This window comes from Anser anser (assembly GCF_964211835.1).
Source record: "Anser anser genome assembly, chromosome: 3".
NCBI lineage: Eukaryota > Metazoa > Chordata > Aves > Anseriformes > Anatidae > Anser > Anser anser.
In genome coordinates, this window is record NC_139722.1 from 99,341,709 (window position 1) to 99,357,299 (window position 15,591).

Consider the following 15,591-nt stretch of genomic DNA (forward strand, 5'->3'; position numbering starts at 1 on the left):
ATGAATACAGAATTTCATACGATAGTTTCTTGCAGCGTTTAAGAAAACCCTACTCTCCTACCTACTCATCAAAGAATCCAAAACTAATTATTATCTGAATTAGAATTATTATCTGAATTAGTCTAGTTAGAAAGGAAACAAAGCAAGGTGCTTAGCTACTTTCATTCCAGTGAAAATTTAATTTAATTAGAGCAATTTCAGATTACATTCCTGGCAGCTGTGTTTATCACATTTTCTTCAAAGGATAGGAATTAGCATTGACTGACATCAGCATCAAAGCTCATTTACTCACCCGCCCACATCCTACCAGCCCTTCTGAGCTTGTCTGTTTATTTAGCACTTTAATAACACCACAGTAAATAAGATTTCATTTCAGAGTCTGCATGTTTTTTTTGTCAAAGCACTTAGCATAGGCTCCTTATAACATCGCATTAGAACCCACCTTTGTAGAAAGATGAAAGAGCAGCAAGCTGTTTTCATGGACAGGTATTTTAAATGGCTAGTAAAAGAACAAGGATGTAGACTGGGATCCAGAGTTTCTTTATTTTTTGTCAGCAACTAGAAAATCTCGCTCTTTTAGCAATGTTGGGGGGGAATGCCAGAAATGATCTCTCACTGCTTAAGTGTAAAGCTAGCTAGGTCACTAGGGTTTTGAACGTGGGGTATCGTTGGAAGTTGTGTGGTACACAAGACTCAGCTCTCTGTTTCATGGCTGCTGTGTCCTTGCCAGCTCATCTGGAGGCGTAAATGCTGCCACACCACTTACAGAGCCTGACCTTTTATTATCTCCTGTGAGCTACAGGTAGGTTCCTACTGGCAAACTATCTTTTATTTGATATTTGTGAAGCACCTCACAAAACAAGACTTGATCCCCAATTAGAGCTTCCAGAACATAGGAACAAGGTGGATGCATCATAGCTCTGCTGCCTTTTCTGGAGGCATGTACAGAATTGTCACCACATCAGACAAGACACCAGACACATCAACAACATTGATCTGCTGCCTACACGTCAGCCTCAACCCATGAGCGACAAAGACAAGTAGTTATGTTGGGGGCCCATAATTTTATTCTACAATTATCAGCAGTGTGACTTGCCCATAGTCATGATTGCTCCCGGATTGCCAAGAAAATACAAGAAAATGATGCCACAAAAGAAGAAGCACCTTTCAATTGCTTTCATAAAAGTAGTAAAGCAAACAAGTCTATTTTCAACAAGTGGAAACCAATTGAGTTGATGTCCCAGTTTCACAGGTGTTCCCCTCTCCTAAAGATTCCCTCCAGATCTCAGCCACCAGTTTCCTCTTTCTCACCCTTATGCCCACGTTGCCAACATAAATACCATCAGGTACAAACTAGAAGCAGCAAAAAGAGTTAGCCTGTCAAAAGCCAGAGAGGGTGGAAATGGAGCCTCCTGTGTGTATTATCCAGGCATAAAAGGCTGACTGCAACGGCTTCCTTTGTTATGCTTCCCTTACTCATGAAATCACGAGAAAGCCTTTGCTCTCCGAGCAAAGGTATGGTGTAAGCATCTTCTGCCTTACGGTGAAACATCAGAACTGATGGTGGAAATGGCTGTTCCTTCCCAAAGGTTTATTGTGCTACAGGCAGAGGACTAGTCTCCCCTAGACAGTGTTATAGGCATTGGCACCAGCTGAAAGAAAAAAAAAAAAAAAAGAAAAAAAAAAGAAATCAGAATGCCTAATTTAAAAAGGTAACTCAGAACTTGAACGAGGAACAGCAGAGCTATATATTTTCTCTCCAGTGAGCATATGATTCTGAAAAGAAGTTAAATACATTCAGTTTAGACTGAGACACAAGTATAAATTCAATTTACTGAGTATTGACTCAAATCCTTCAAGATTATCCCTTTTATCTTCTATACGGGAGTCATGCTTTGCTATATCTGCACTGAAAGCAAAGCAAAAATCCTGTAGAGAGCCTCTAATCGTTGCCAAACCATTACTACACTTCCCAGAGCTGTGCAGGGAAGCAGACATTCACCTAAGAGGAATCTCCTGTACCAGTCTGTCAATGCCTGCCTGTGGTTCAGAGCGATATTCTATGGTTTATATTAAATAAATGGTGTGTAGAGGAGTTACTTAAGGCACAAAGCTCTTCGCAGATGCTGAATGGGAAATGTAAATTTCATAACCCACCTAATCCTTCCTCAGTTCTCCCCAGAAATAGAGAGGGTACCTTTTAGCCCATTCTGCGTTCAGTTATTCCCATATTTGTTTCACCTGTTTTCCAGAGATGCTCTGACGAGTACTGGGGACAAGTCACTTACAGATGCCTGCCTGGATTTTGTCTGGCAGTGTTTTATCCCACTCTTCCCTCTAAAAGTTCTACATTTGATACCAGAGCTTTTTTTCAGCTGCTTTGTCACTGCTGGAGCTCATGGTGGGGTGTATGCTGGTATATTTTAATAAGGCTGGCTGTCTTTTATGGGTAGCTTTTGCAGCTCAGTCGCTGAACAGCTGTGCAGCAAGGACAAGATCACCCGGAGGAGGGTGGACCTGCAGCTGTGGGCAGGAACCCTCCCAGCCATCCTGGTCTGTGGTCAGGCATTCCCACAAGTCCAAGGCTAAGGCACAGGATACAGGACTGAAGGGATATCCCTTGCTCTTGCATCGGGCTCAGCAAAGCCATGGGAACAGATTAACTTCATTAGCAGAATTGGCTATATCTGAAGTTTTGTAAAAAGGAAAAAAAATCCTTCATGAACAGGTTCCTCTGTCACTTTCAAGGCTTGCTGTATTAGAAGCAAAAATCTCCACCCCTCAAAAAACAAAACAAAACAAAGAAACAAAACAATGGATGAGAGAATGACTGGTGGGAATAAATTCTACTGATTTGACCTTTATATTACAATATAAAATCCTGGGATCTGATATGCAGTAAAGTTATCACAAAACAACAGAGATGTGTAATGGAAATCGTTTAAATTTCAATATTTCCTCCAGTTGCACAGACAAGCCTGCGGAGTGTGCCATTTTACCCGAGATGTTTATTGAGGCTGGCCACTGGTTTATACGGCAGGAATTGAAAGGTGAAGAATTCAACTCTCCAATTCTGAGACTGGAAAGAAACAGAAATGCCAAGGAAACGAGATACTCATCAGCCTGTGAGAAAGTAATGGAAAATTCATCGCTTTCAGTCACTTATGGCACTTATGCAGAAATAAGCTGAACTCTTCAGTTTTGCTCGGAGGCTGTGTCACTTCCAATCTTCCCTGTGCGACTCAAGCATGGTTTATCATGGCAATTTGCATGCAGATGAATTAAACCTCTGCTTTCAGTGACTGTGTTTCTGAAACTTAGTTTTGACTAGCTCAGAAAGAAAACAGCTTTCGGGGGGGGGGGGGGGGGAATGTTACACTTGTAAAAACCTTCATGCTGTAAACCATTGCACTCAGTCTAACCCTTTTAAAAAAAAATCAGAATTAAAAGGTTGGCAGGTACAACAGAGCAGCACTGATTTTCATTTTCAGCTGACAACACAGCAACTGGTGAATTTTTTATTATGTGTAGCCAGCCAGAAACCACACAGGCCCATGCAGAACCAAACTTTGAACATGCTTTGTCTCAAATGCCATGAATATGTCAGGGAAAAACATAATTTAGAAATCTACTCAAAGTATTGTCCAGAAAACTCATCCTGCATAACGCTTTACATAATTCACTGTTCCAGATGTGATTCTCACTTTCTTAACACTTGCGAGTAACCAAAAAGTAGCTCAGGACAATACTCCGTATCTCATAAGGAGCTGAGTGAAGCAGCACATCAGCTAAAATAAGTATATTCTTTTATTAGGTTGGTTGATCTATAAAGCCAATTCGTTATGAATACTGACTGAGGTTTTAGTTTCTAGAGAAAATACAGAAGCAAGAATTCATGAAATCATGATCATCACTGTTTAACCACTTCCTTTACTGAATATTTTAAAAGGTAAATTTTACATGTTTTCAGTCAGCTAAAGGTTTTGTTGTTTTATTTTTTTTGTTTTGCATTCTGTTACTCTGATGAATGAGAAAAATCTTCCGCAGTCCAGAACCAAGCAGGATGGACTTTGCAGGCTGATTTAGGTGTACCAGAATATTGAAATGCACTGTGCTGTCCCACGCAGTAAGTTTTCCATATTCACAAGTATCAACTAATGACAGGTCCAAGATCAGTTAAATAGGAAGCAAATGGTCAAGGGAGGAGATGCGTTATGCCATGGCCTGCTAATGAGTCATTAATAGCCCGTAAATTTTTTTAATCAGAGACATGTTGGAATGGCAACATTCAGTTCTTCGTAGTCAAGAAACTTCACAGGTCATGTTCTGAAACCTCATCAACATTTGTAAAAGCACTTTGAGCAAAATCCACTGTATCCTTAACTGACCCATGCACCCCAAGGTGGCTTTTTTCACCCAAGCAGTCTGTGTCATTTCTCTCAAAAGACTCTCCACCATATCGGTGTTCCTGAAGACAAAACTGTAAAACATTCATTAGGTAAAAGGTAACTAGCTTTGGTATCTTATATTTGGAGCACTGACTGGTGCCAGCTGTTGCAGTGCTTCCAGTTACTTTGAGAACAGAGGCTCCACTACATACATACATACTACAGCTGATTTAAGCCTGTAGCTCACATGGTGAAGTAACACCGAGACATTTGCAATGCCAGAAGCTGCAAAACATATTTAAAACAAATCTTGAAAAGCAACAATATGCAAACACCAACTGCTAATCTGCTATTATGTTTTAGAAATGGACCTTTTTTTGCAAAAAATTGCAAGAAATCAGTGGCAGAGGTGGAGTCTCCTATGGAGACCTGGATTCTCCTCTGGCTCAGGTTTCTCTCAGGCTGGAGGTTTCTGCAAAGCCTTCTCTGTTACCTTGCTGCTCTCAGGTTACTCCCTTCCCTATCCAAGCCTGATAAAAGGTAATTTTATAGGTTTGTGTATCAAATATTCAAATTTAGGACAGTCACAGAGAGCTTAGTGATTAATGAGAACCAACTCAAGCAGAAGATCACAGGAAACATCAGTGGAGCTGAAGATCTCCTTTTAAAATTCTGTTATATCACACCCAAAATTTGGAAAAGCACATTGCCTTTTTATTTTACAGATTCCCTTTTTCAAAGCAGACATTCATTTTAAAAGAACAAACTGGCACAAGCTGGCATTTCAGGCCTCAGGGGAAGCTCTGTTGCCCCTAAAGTGCAAGAGCTCATGCCTAATTCATTTCCAAAATTAAAATCCAGGCCTCAACAATGCAAAACAAACTTAAAATGACAAAGCCATAAGCTTCTGTTCCCCCATGTTAAAACAAACCTGTCTCTTGTATAGAATGTTACTGTTGGAAAAACTCAGCTCCAACATGATTTTCATCCATCCTTAGTGACAAATCACAATCCATCCTTTTGTTCTCTGGATACCTGGTACCCTGAGCTGGTGGAAGGGGATGGGGAGCAGGATGTGGCCCTCGCTATCCATGAGGAAATGGTTGGTGACCTGCTACGACACTTGGATGTATGCAAGTCGATGGGGCCGGATGGGATCCACCCGAGGGTACTGAGCGAACTGGCAGAGGAGCTGGCCAAGCCGCTTTCCATTATTTATCGGCAGTCCTGGCTATCAGGGGAGGTCCCAGTCGACTGGCGGCTAGCAAACGTGACGCCCATCTACAAGAGGGGCCGGAGGGTAGACCCGGGGAACTGTAGGCCTGTTAGCTTGACCTCAGTGCCAGGGAAGCTCATGGGGCAGATTATCTTGAATGTCATCACGCAGCACTTACAGGGCAACCAGGCGATCAGGCCCAGTCAGCATGGGTTTATGAAAGGCAGGTCCTGCTTGACGAACCTGATCTCCTATGACCAAGTGACGCGCTTGGTGGATGAGGGGAAGGCTGTGGATGTGGTCTACCTTGACTTCAGTAAGGCTTTTGACACCGTTCCCCACAACATTCTCCTCAAGAAACTGGCTGCTCGTAGCTTGGACTGGCATACGCTTTGTTGGGTTAGAAACTGGCTGGCTGGCTGGGCCCAAAGAGTTGTGGTGAATGGAGTCAAATCCAGTTGGAGGCCGGTCACTAGTGGAGTCCCCCAGGGCTCAGTGCTGGGGCCAGTCCTCTTTAATATCTTTATCGATGACCTGGATGAGGGGATCGAGTGCACCTTCAGTAAGTTTGCAGATGACACCAAGCTAAGTGCGTGTGTCGATCTGCTCGAGGGCAGGAAGGCTCTGCAGGAGGATCTGGATAGGCTGGACCAATGGGCTGAGGTCAACTGTATGAAGTTCAACAAGGCCAAGTGCCGGGTCCTGCATCTGCACCCCAAGCAGCGCTACAGGCTGTGAGAAGAGTGGTTGGAAAGCTGCCTGGCAGAGAAGGACCTGGGAGTATTGGTTGATAGGCAGCTGAATATGAGCCAGCAGTGTGCCCAGGTGGCCAAGAAGGCCAACAGCAGCCTGGCTTGCATATGAAGCAGTGTGGCCAGCAGGTCTAAGGAGATGATTGTCCCCCTGTACTCGGCTCTGGTGAGGCCGCACCTCGAGTACTGTGTTCAGTTTTGGGCCCCTCGCTACAAGAAGGACATGGAGGTGCTCAAGCGAGTCCAGAGAAGGGCAACAAAGCTGGTGAGGGGTCTGGAGAACAAGTCTTACGAGGAGCGGCTGAGGGAGCTGGGGTTGTTTAGCCTGGAGAAGAGGAGGCTCAGGGGTGACCTTATCGTGCTCTATAGGTACCTTAAAGGAGGCTGTAGCGAGGTAGGGGTTGGTCTATTCTCCCATGTGCCTGGTGACAGGACGAGGGGGAATGGGCTAAAGTTGCGCCAGGGGAGGTTTAGGTTGGATGTTAGGAAGAACTTCTTTACTGAAAGGGTTGTTAGGCATTGGAATGGGCTGCCCAGGGAGGTGGTTGAGTCACCATCCCTGGAGGTCTTTAAAAGACGTTTAAATGTTGAGCTTAGTGATCTGGTTTAGTGGAGGACTTGTTAGTGTTAGGTCAGAGGTTGGACTAGGTGATCTTGGAGGTCTTTTCCAACCTAGACGATTCTGTGATTCTGTGATTCTGTGAAACTTTCACCTAGATGATCAACTATACAGTGTTTCCTTAAGAAACACCGGGACAGTCCTTTGATGAAGGAAATGTGCAGTAATATAACCATTATCACAGCAGTCAATAACCAGTCTCTCAGCATAACGAAGCAGGGCAGGTTATTTTGTTCCTGGCAAGAATTAGTGAAGGGATAATTAGAGCTGTGGTACTTTATTCACCCAAGAGCCAACAGCACTAACAAAACCAGGAGTGTTGGAGGGTTACAACAGAGCTATCACACTCACAGAGGCTTTCATTGAGTTGGTGACAGCAAAAGAAAAACATTTTATAATTTACCTTTTAGGGGAGAATTTTTGTATCACCCACATTCCCAAGAGACCTTTCTGCTTAGACAAAGTTTTCTAAGGTGCTTTTCTATTTCTTGAAATTTTTCCTCATGAGATACTATAAACACAATACCCTGACTCTGGCCACAAAAATAGGGCCAATATTTTTCCCAAAATTTTTTCCAGACTAGTGTTGATTTCTGCTTCTGCTACCAGAAAGTGTCACTAAAATGAACAGTCTGACTACACGCCTGCATCACCTTTACCATGCACCCCCATCTCATCGATCTGGGGAATAAAACCCCTAAGGCTGTGTTGACTTCTTACTTGTTCAATTTCATGTATCATTTACAATCAAAATCAAGCTTAAATACAGTAACTGCAGATCACACCATACAAGAGCATCGGTGCATGTCATAGGACACAAGCTAATGATCATACTCAAGACTCTCCTAAAGCTTTCAAATAGCTTTAAGTGAAAGAGTGAAAAGTTTTACCAAACCAAATTTGCTCCAACAGTAAATTGTTCAGGGCTGAAACCACTTTTTAATACCTCATGTGGCAAAAATCACAGGAGTAGAGTTAAGTAAAGTGCATCCTCTCCATGCTCCTGAGGTACAGGTCTTATTTACCTCCTTCTGGCCCTGTAGTGTTCCACTATTGCTGCATATTTGTATTTAGGTTCACTGAGTCCAAACAGCATGGCAAGCTTCCCTCCAAGGAAACCACAAGCTGAAAACACACACAAAAGAAATAACAACTGGAACATCATCTTTATACTCAAGGGCTTTTGGCAATGGGCATTTTATCTGGTGGCAGTTAATGATACGGAGCGATCATCCATGCGAACCTAAAGGATCAGCAGACAAGCTGACACAGGGCACAGTTGATTTACTTAGTGAAAACCTCCTCCCTGTTTGAGAGTCTCCTCCTTACTTATCTCCTTCATAACCCAGCCCTTAAAGTTTTTTTTTCCAAATGGCTGGCCAGCGTTTCTGGGATAGCCATATCTCACTTACTCCATTTGCTGTCTAAAAAATTTCTTCCACACCATGTTTCAATTAAACTCATCTCAGTTTAAGTCATTACAGGACCTTGTTACAACCTCAGAGCAATTAACCACTTCTACCTCCTTACATACATCCGCCTTCCTCTGTGGAGGGGATAAAAAATTGAACTGACATCTTTAATATTGTTGGAAGCTGCTGATCTCCAAAGAAAATGAACTCCTTGCAACTGCTTCCAGGCCCCACCTTGTCAGGCGCAGCAAGCTGACAAACACAGCCTGGAATAAACCTCTGGCAGCACTGCTGCGTTGTCTGGGTGCCAGCTTTCTGAGACAATGTTCTTGGCAGCGGTTGTTTTTATGACCCATTTTCTTTTTCTTTGTGCCCTCGGTTCCCGGCCCTGGGCCGGTTTCTCCTGTTTGACTGCTCCTTACACCTTTTTTGTATTTGCACCCTGCTCTCCATCCAGTTATCTCAGTCCAGTCTCAAATGCTCAACTGCTTTTCGTAAACCTGCAATAGAGTTAGCTCAAACCCAACTGACTCACTACCTCCTAATTAATACACCCTGTAGGTCACACTGATTGCAATACAGTAATTAATGTCACGTACTTATCAGAAACTTTATTTTCAGTCGCTGATAATCTGTTGTTAGTGCTGAAGTATTTTGTGCCACATGGAGAAGAAAGGGACTTCCAAATGTTTGAAAACATGGGTAGGAGTGAAATAATGGTTTTTCTATAGTCCATGTTAAAACAATTCTTTGTTTCACTGCTATAAACCACAGAGGGGTGGAACTAGAGTGTTTCAGAGTCTTGAGATTGAACAGAGAGGGCCGTAGATCCAGCTTTTGCTGTCCCTGGGAATGTTTGCCCAGGATCCAAACACACAAAGCTGTAGAGAAGATTCATGTGTGGAAGGGACATAGGACAATCCACAGAAGTACTTTTTCTTTTTCCTTTTTTTTTCTCTTTTTCTTCTTTTTTCTTTCTTTTTTCCCCCTTTTATTTTTCTTTTTTCTTTCTTTCTTTTTTCCTTTTTTTCTTTTCTTCCTCTTCTTCCTCTTCTTCCTCTTCTTCTTCCTCTTCTTCTTCCTCTTCCTCTTCTTCTTCCTCTTCTTCTTCCTCTTCCTCTTCCTCTTCCTCTTCCTCTTCCTCTTCCTCTTCCTCTTCTTCCTCTTCCTCTTTTATTTTTTCAGTATACTTAAACTATTTGAAAATACAACCTTAGAGTGAACTTAGTTAAAAGAAAGACGAGTGGCAGAGTTCAAATTTAGGACAAGTTTCAGAGTTTCTTTTCATTGCATTTTTTCATTAAATCCCCTACTTATGTTGACTAATGGAAAAGGAGCTGTATATCCTGTGATCATGCATCATTTTCCCCCATGAGTCACGCCTCCTTATCAGTTGGGCTCAGCAGAATCTGCCTTTGGAGCTGGTAAGGACTGTGGGTGAGTAATGATGCTGTCCACAGGAACCCCACCCTTGGTCACAGAGAGCCTAGAAGGCGTGAATGAAAGAGAAGACAGAGGAGCAAGGAGGAAGAAAAGATGTTTTTATAACAGAGGCAGCTTGCGGGTGACACAGTGAGTTAGACACTACGGCAGCCTCTGTCCCAGAGCTCCCATTTAATCCCCATGTGAATTTTGACAGTTCATCATTTGTTTGATGTGTGCCTGCCAGGCTCCGGCTTGACATACTTGCAGTCCTTTGGCAGAAGTGTTGACCCTTCATTAGCCGCTAGAGAAGCACAGGAACATAATCCACGGTGTAAAATACTAAATGTCCCATGACATTTGTAGCTGGGTACTCTGAGTTAGCTGACTACAGACAATTTTGACTCTTGTGTTTGTATTGTAAAAATTTATATTTGCAGAGAATTCAGGTACTTATGTGCCATTGCTCCTTGAGAATCCAAGGGGAGATGGACAGGTTCCTATTCTGTACAGCATTTCAATGTTACACAGCAAATAAAAGAGGACTGCACAGATGTGTAAAAGACACTTAAAATAGACCATGCTCTCTTGAGTGAGTAACTATCCTCTGCAAAAAGTCAGGCAGTGGTCCTCTGGAAAAAAAGTGGAGCATGATCTTGTAATTAAAGCCTGTTATGTTGCATAAGGCCAGAGGACTGAATTCAGATTCCATACAGCTATTCATACTTTTTTGCATAACTTATTTTGCCATCTTAAGCTGCTTTTTGCTGTTTAATTGTAATGTAATCATTTTAATTTTAATTAATGCATTATATAGTAATAAACAATAATTTATCTAAGCAGCTTCCATAATGCTATATTTAGCAATGCAGTGCTTATTTAAAAAATCACTATAGCACAAAGTGTATTGAATGTTAGAGGAAGGAATGGCAGTAAATAGCTTCATGTTACTTCAGATAAAAAGGGTCAGCCATGGGTCTGATTTTTCTTAGAAAAGTTGCTTTGCAGTGAAAGAGCATACAGGGATTAATTACCAATATTTCACTGTCAGCACAGAGGGACAGACAGCAAGGCTCTGACTATACTGAGTACATTCATTAGTGGATGGCTTGATGCAATAGATATATCTATGAATATATGAATATATTTTTGCAAACAGTTGAAAGCATTGTGGAAAATAGGAATACAATTCAAAAGAATATCTGCAAAATATTCCGGAAAAAAAAAAAAACAAAACACAGGATGTAAGGAAATAATTTCAGGGTTCTGCACTCACACTAAGATGGGAAACAGCTGCTTAGGTAGCAGTTATGTACTACTCTGTCTTGGTGAGCCCCAGCTGGAGGCTTCTGTTCTGTTTTGGGCATGACAACATTTGAAAAGCACGTGGACAAATTAGAGAAAGTCCAGAGGACAGCAGTAAGAATGAGTAAATATCTCAGGAAATAAAACCAAGGCAGAAAGATGCAAAGGCATGGTGTTGTTTAGTCTACAGATCGAAAAGGAGGCATGGTAACAGTCAAGTACGGGAAAAGATCATGAAAGACAAAAGGATAATTTGTTGATAGGGCAAGAGAGAAACTTGAAATGCAGATGGCATGGTCTACGTTGCATAAGGAAAGAATTTTAGTGAAATAATTTAAAACCACTAGAATCAATTACCTAGGAAGCTGATGCAGTAACCATGACTAGAAGCCTCTGAGAATAAATTCGACAAGCCTGTCAAGAATGACTCCATCTGTTTTGGGGCAAGAGCCAGACAAAATGGCCCATCTTTAATTAGAATCACCCCATTCTGGTTCTTCTGCAAGTGCTTTCTGCCACATTGTTCTAATTGACACAAAATTCACAGCATACTTAATGTACTGTATTTTGGTTGTTACCTACTTGTGTGATAATCAGTTTCTGCCATTGTTTTCAAATTGCTCTTTTACTTGCATTAAGGCTGCCTCTAGGTACCCAAAAACAGGGACAGCTCCTTTCTAGCTATTGTAAAATGTGCCCTTCTGAAAAGACCAATATGTTGATACCAAGCAACCTGGTCTGAATATTTCATTGTTGATAGTTTATATCATCTGACTGAAACAAAATACTTAATTTTAAAAGCCTTCAAGCATTTAAAACCCTGGTGATAATCACTTGAGATAATACTAATAAATATTAAAAGGAGGAGAAAAAACAGCAAAGTATCAACTCTGTTATTTGAGTAGTGACTGCATTCCAATTAATCCATCATTAATGTAAGCCAAGTGATGAGAAAGAAAGAGAAAGAGAAAGAAAGAAAGAGAAAGAGAAAGAGAAAGAGAAAGAGAAAGAGAAAGAGAAAGAGAAAGAGAGAGAGAGAGAGAGAGAGAGAGAGAGAGAAAGGAGAGCAGAGCAGAGCAGAGGAGAAACTTTGACTTACTAAGAAATGAAGCAGTTGCAATTCGAACTTCCCAAAACTGGAGATACAGCCCCCAGGAGAGCATGGAATACAGGACAGAAACAAGAAGAAAACTTTAATTTTAAACCTAAAGACAAGATCATCCGTGGAATTGCACTAAACATTGGCTTGTACCACACAGCTTTTAATATGAAGTGATCTGCCACTTTGCAAAGAAGAAAGCCTGCTAATGTGTTAATTGATTTGAAAAAGCCTCACTAACCATTGTCCATGGCCAGATTCAGCTAATAAATTATTTGCTTCACAGAATTCCACCATGAACAGTAGATTTTGCTAGGATAGTCAAGACATGCAACAGCTATCTGGAGGTCTGAGTTTGGAAAGATGAGTCTCAGAGATGCATCACTTGGAGGCACTTCTGGGAGTAAAGCTGCTTGATTCACTTCCAAGACTAGGACAAAATGTGAAAGTTCTGAATATATAGATATAGATAGATAGTTGGTGAGGCTTTGGAAACTGTTTCATCCAAGCTGGATTGCCTTCTTCCTGTTATTCCTGCTGGAGCCCCAGAGAAAAATAACTGGAGCTCACCGTATCAACAGGCTTGCTGCTGCTCCTTCTCTTCCTCTTCTGTGCTGTATTCTTCCATGGTATCACCATTTGCAAAATAAACGATCCTCCTTGGAGATTTTGCTTCTTTGAGGTCTTAATTGTCTCCATCTTTATTGTTGCCCTCATTCTTTTGTTAGGTAGTATCCTCCTCCTGCTCATCAAGATAGCCATCACGAGCGCAGTTCTAGTACAGTAGATACTGAAGGTACAAGTCTCTTCTCGATGCCACCTTCCCTCTAAATTACACAGCATCCCAGGCAAAGCAGTCTTGAAAATGAGGACTCAAAGAGCTCAAGACTAACATTAGACAGGCAGAAACAATCTTGTGCACAGCTGCTTTTGAGTAGCTGTGATGATCTACATCAGCTACGGGCTCCTGTATTGCTTGAGAGACACAGCTTTTTTTTTTTTTTTTTTTTTTTCATTTAGGGTGGTTCAATAAGATGAATTTCAAAATAAGAACGTTCTAAAAAAAATCAAAAAGACCAAATTCTGCATCATAGAGACAAGTCAGAATCTCAGAAAATGTAATTTCACTGCCCTTCAAAAGGGCAGAGAAAGAGTGACAAACAGAGATGACAGGTGTCACAAGATCTTACCATTAATTTGTTTAAGAACATGCTTCTTTTGGTCTATTTTTTATACATTTTTTACTTATTTTGGTTGTCTAGGGACTTGAGCAAGGGCAATCAAGAGGGACTTCAGGGCTTTGGGGCAATTGGTTAAAGGTAGTGTTTTCCTCTGCCCTGGTACCAGGGAACAATATTAAAAGGCACGAGCAGCCCCAGCTGATCAACAAGTGGCTGCAGGGCTGGTGCCACCGGCAGAATTGCGGGTTATCAGTCATGGGATGGTTTACACAACACCAGGCCTGCTGGTACCTGATGGGTTGCACCTTTCTCAGAGGGGAAAAAGGATTTCTGCGCAGGAGTTAGCAAGGCTGATCAGTACAGCTTTTTTAAAGGAGGAAACGGATAAAGCGAGGCCCACCAGTGATAAGCTATGGGACAGCACGCGGAAATCTGAAGGATTGTGTGTTAGTGAGGTCCTTCAGTCTGCTTCAGGAAGTGCAACAAAGCACATTTAAAATGTTTCTACACCAGTGCATGCAGCACCAGGAACAAGCAAGAGGAGCTCGAAGCCTTGACTCAGTCCCAGAGCTGTGACACCATTGGCATAAGCGAAACCTGGTGGGAAGAGTCCTGCGGTGGTGTCATGATGGGTGGTTACGGGCTCTTCAGCAGGGTTGGAATGCGTGGAGGTGGCAGTTTGCAATGACACAGCTGAGAGCCTCTGGTTAAGGGCTGAGGGACAAGCAAATAAAGGGGATGTTGTCATGGGAGCCTGCTATAGGCCATCCAGCCAGGATGATGACATTGATGAAATATTTCAAGGGATCATCCGCCCTTGTCCTTGGAGGTGGCTTCAAGTTGCCAGACACGAACTGGAAATTCCCCACAGATGGTACAAACAGGTCCAGGAGATTCCTAAAACACCTCAATGATGAGTTGGACTCAATGATCCTTACGGGTCCTTTCCAACTGAGGATATTCTGTGATTCTATGAACAGGGGAAAGCTCAGATAATATGGAACTACACATCACAACTAGGAAATCCTTGAGAAAAGAGTATAGCATCACTGATGTTCTTAAACACGGGCACTCATTTTTGTGCAGTTATTATTTATTTACATTTCTCTGTCTGTAAGCCAGCTAGGGAAAAAAATTATTTTTCACTGTTTATACATGCAACTTGTTTACTGGAGGGAAGGTGAAGAAGAAAAAGTACAAAATTTACAACAATAAACAAATTAGGCAAGGAGGTTGGTACTGCTGTGCTTTTTACAAGAGTTATGTCCCAGATCTCTTTCCACTAAAAAGTCAGTGTTGAGTCACTTTACGAAGCTTCAAAAGCTCCAAAAGGTCAAACATGCATTTTTGAAAAATACTTAGCATCAACAAATTAAAAAGGAAACCCACCTGTAAAAATTTCTGAGGACGCCCCATGACATAAAAATAGATGCAGGAGAGTAGTATTTCCCAGGACAAACAAATAAGAGACACTAGACTCAGTATGTTTAGTGTTTTCACACAGAATCTGCTCACTTAAAAACCTGCCTTGTAGCATTAGCAGCAGTGCGGAGCCAGCGGGAAATCAGGAAACCCAACCCTAAAGCTACAGAATGCAAGAACTGCTTGTATTTGAACTGTGGGCAGGTCCTGACTATTTGCAAACTTTGCATGAGGTTAAGAACAGGTAAAAGGGAGAGCAGACCAAGGGGGTGGGTAGGAATAGAAATAAAAAAAAAAAAATAAACAGAGCACAAGGGCATATGTAAATTGCTACTCTTGAAAAAATGTGATAAGAGTTGTACTTGCAGGTTTTCAAGTATACCACACTTGGAAGAAATAATTAGCATTTTACCTCCTTAGGCTATGTTTTTCTTCTAGAAGCTGAGCTAGATCCTCAGTGGCTAAAGGGCATTAGCATGAATTTACACTAGGAAATGAAAGAGCCAGCCATGCCTCTGAGAATGAAAAAATGTGTTCCTTATAAATTCATTTGCCACCTGCTGGCAATGTAAAGAATTGTGCAGCAACCTGCACATATGAAAGTTCATTCACGTAGCATATAGAATATCCTACAATATCACATACCTTTGCGAGCACTGGAACTTTGTATAGGCATACCAAATCATGCCTAATGACTTTTCTTTTTTTAGATAAAGAGAATCTCTGCCCCTCTTCCTACCACCTGTCTTGTAGTGTTTCATTGTAGCTACTACTT

The 15,591-nt window shown here is 41.8% G+C and overlaps 1 protein-coding gene across 1 annotated transcript; it reads right to left on the minus strand.

Moving 5' to 3' along the window:
• Window positions 1-6,506: 6,506 nt before the first annotated feature.
• On the minus strand, window positions 6,507-15,492 carry FAM177B (family with sequence similarity 177 member B; the record flags this gene model as incomplete). Its single annotated transcript, XM_083827638.1, is given in 5 exon segments — window positions 6,507-8,100; window positions 12,214-12,280; window positions 12,784-12,795; window positions 12,797-12,885; window positions 15,462-15,492. Coding segments are annotated over 5 exon segments (303 nt in total). The 3' UTR covers window positions 6,507-7,996.
• Between the last annotated feature and the right edge of the window lie 99 nt (window positions 15,493-15,591).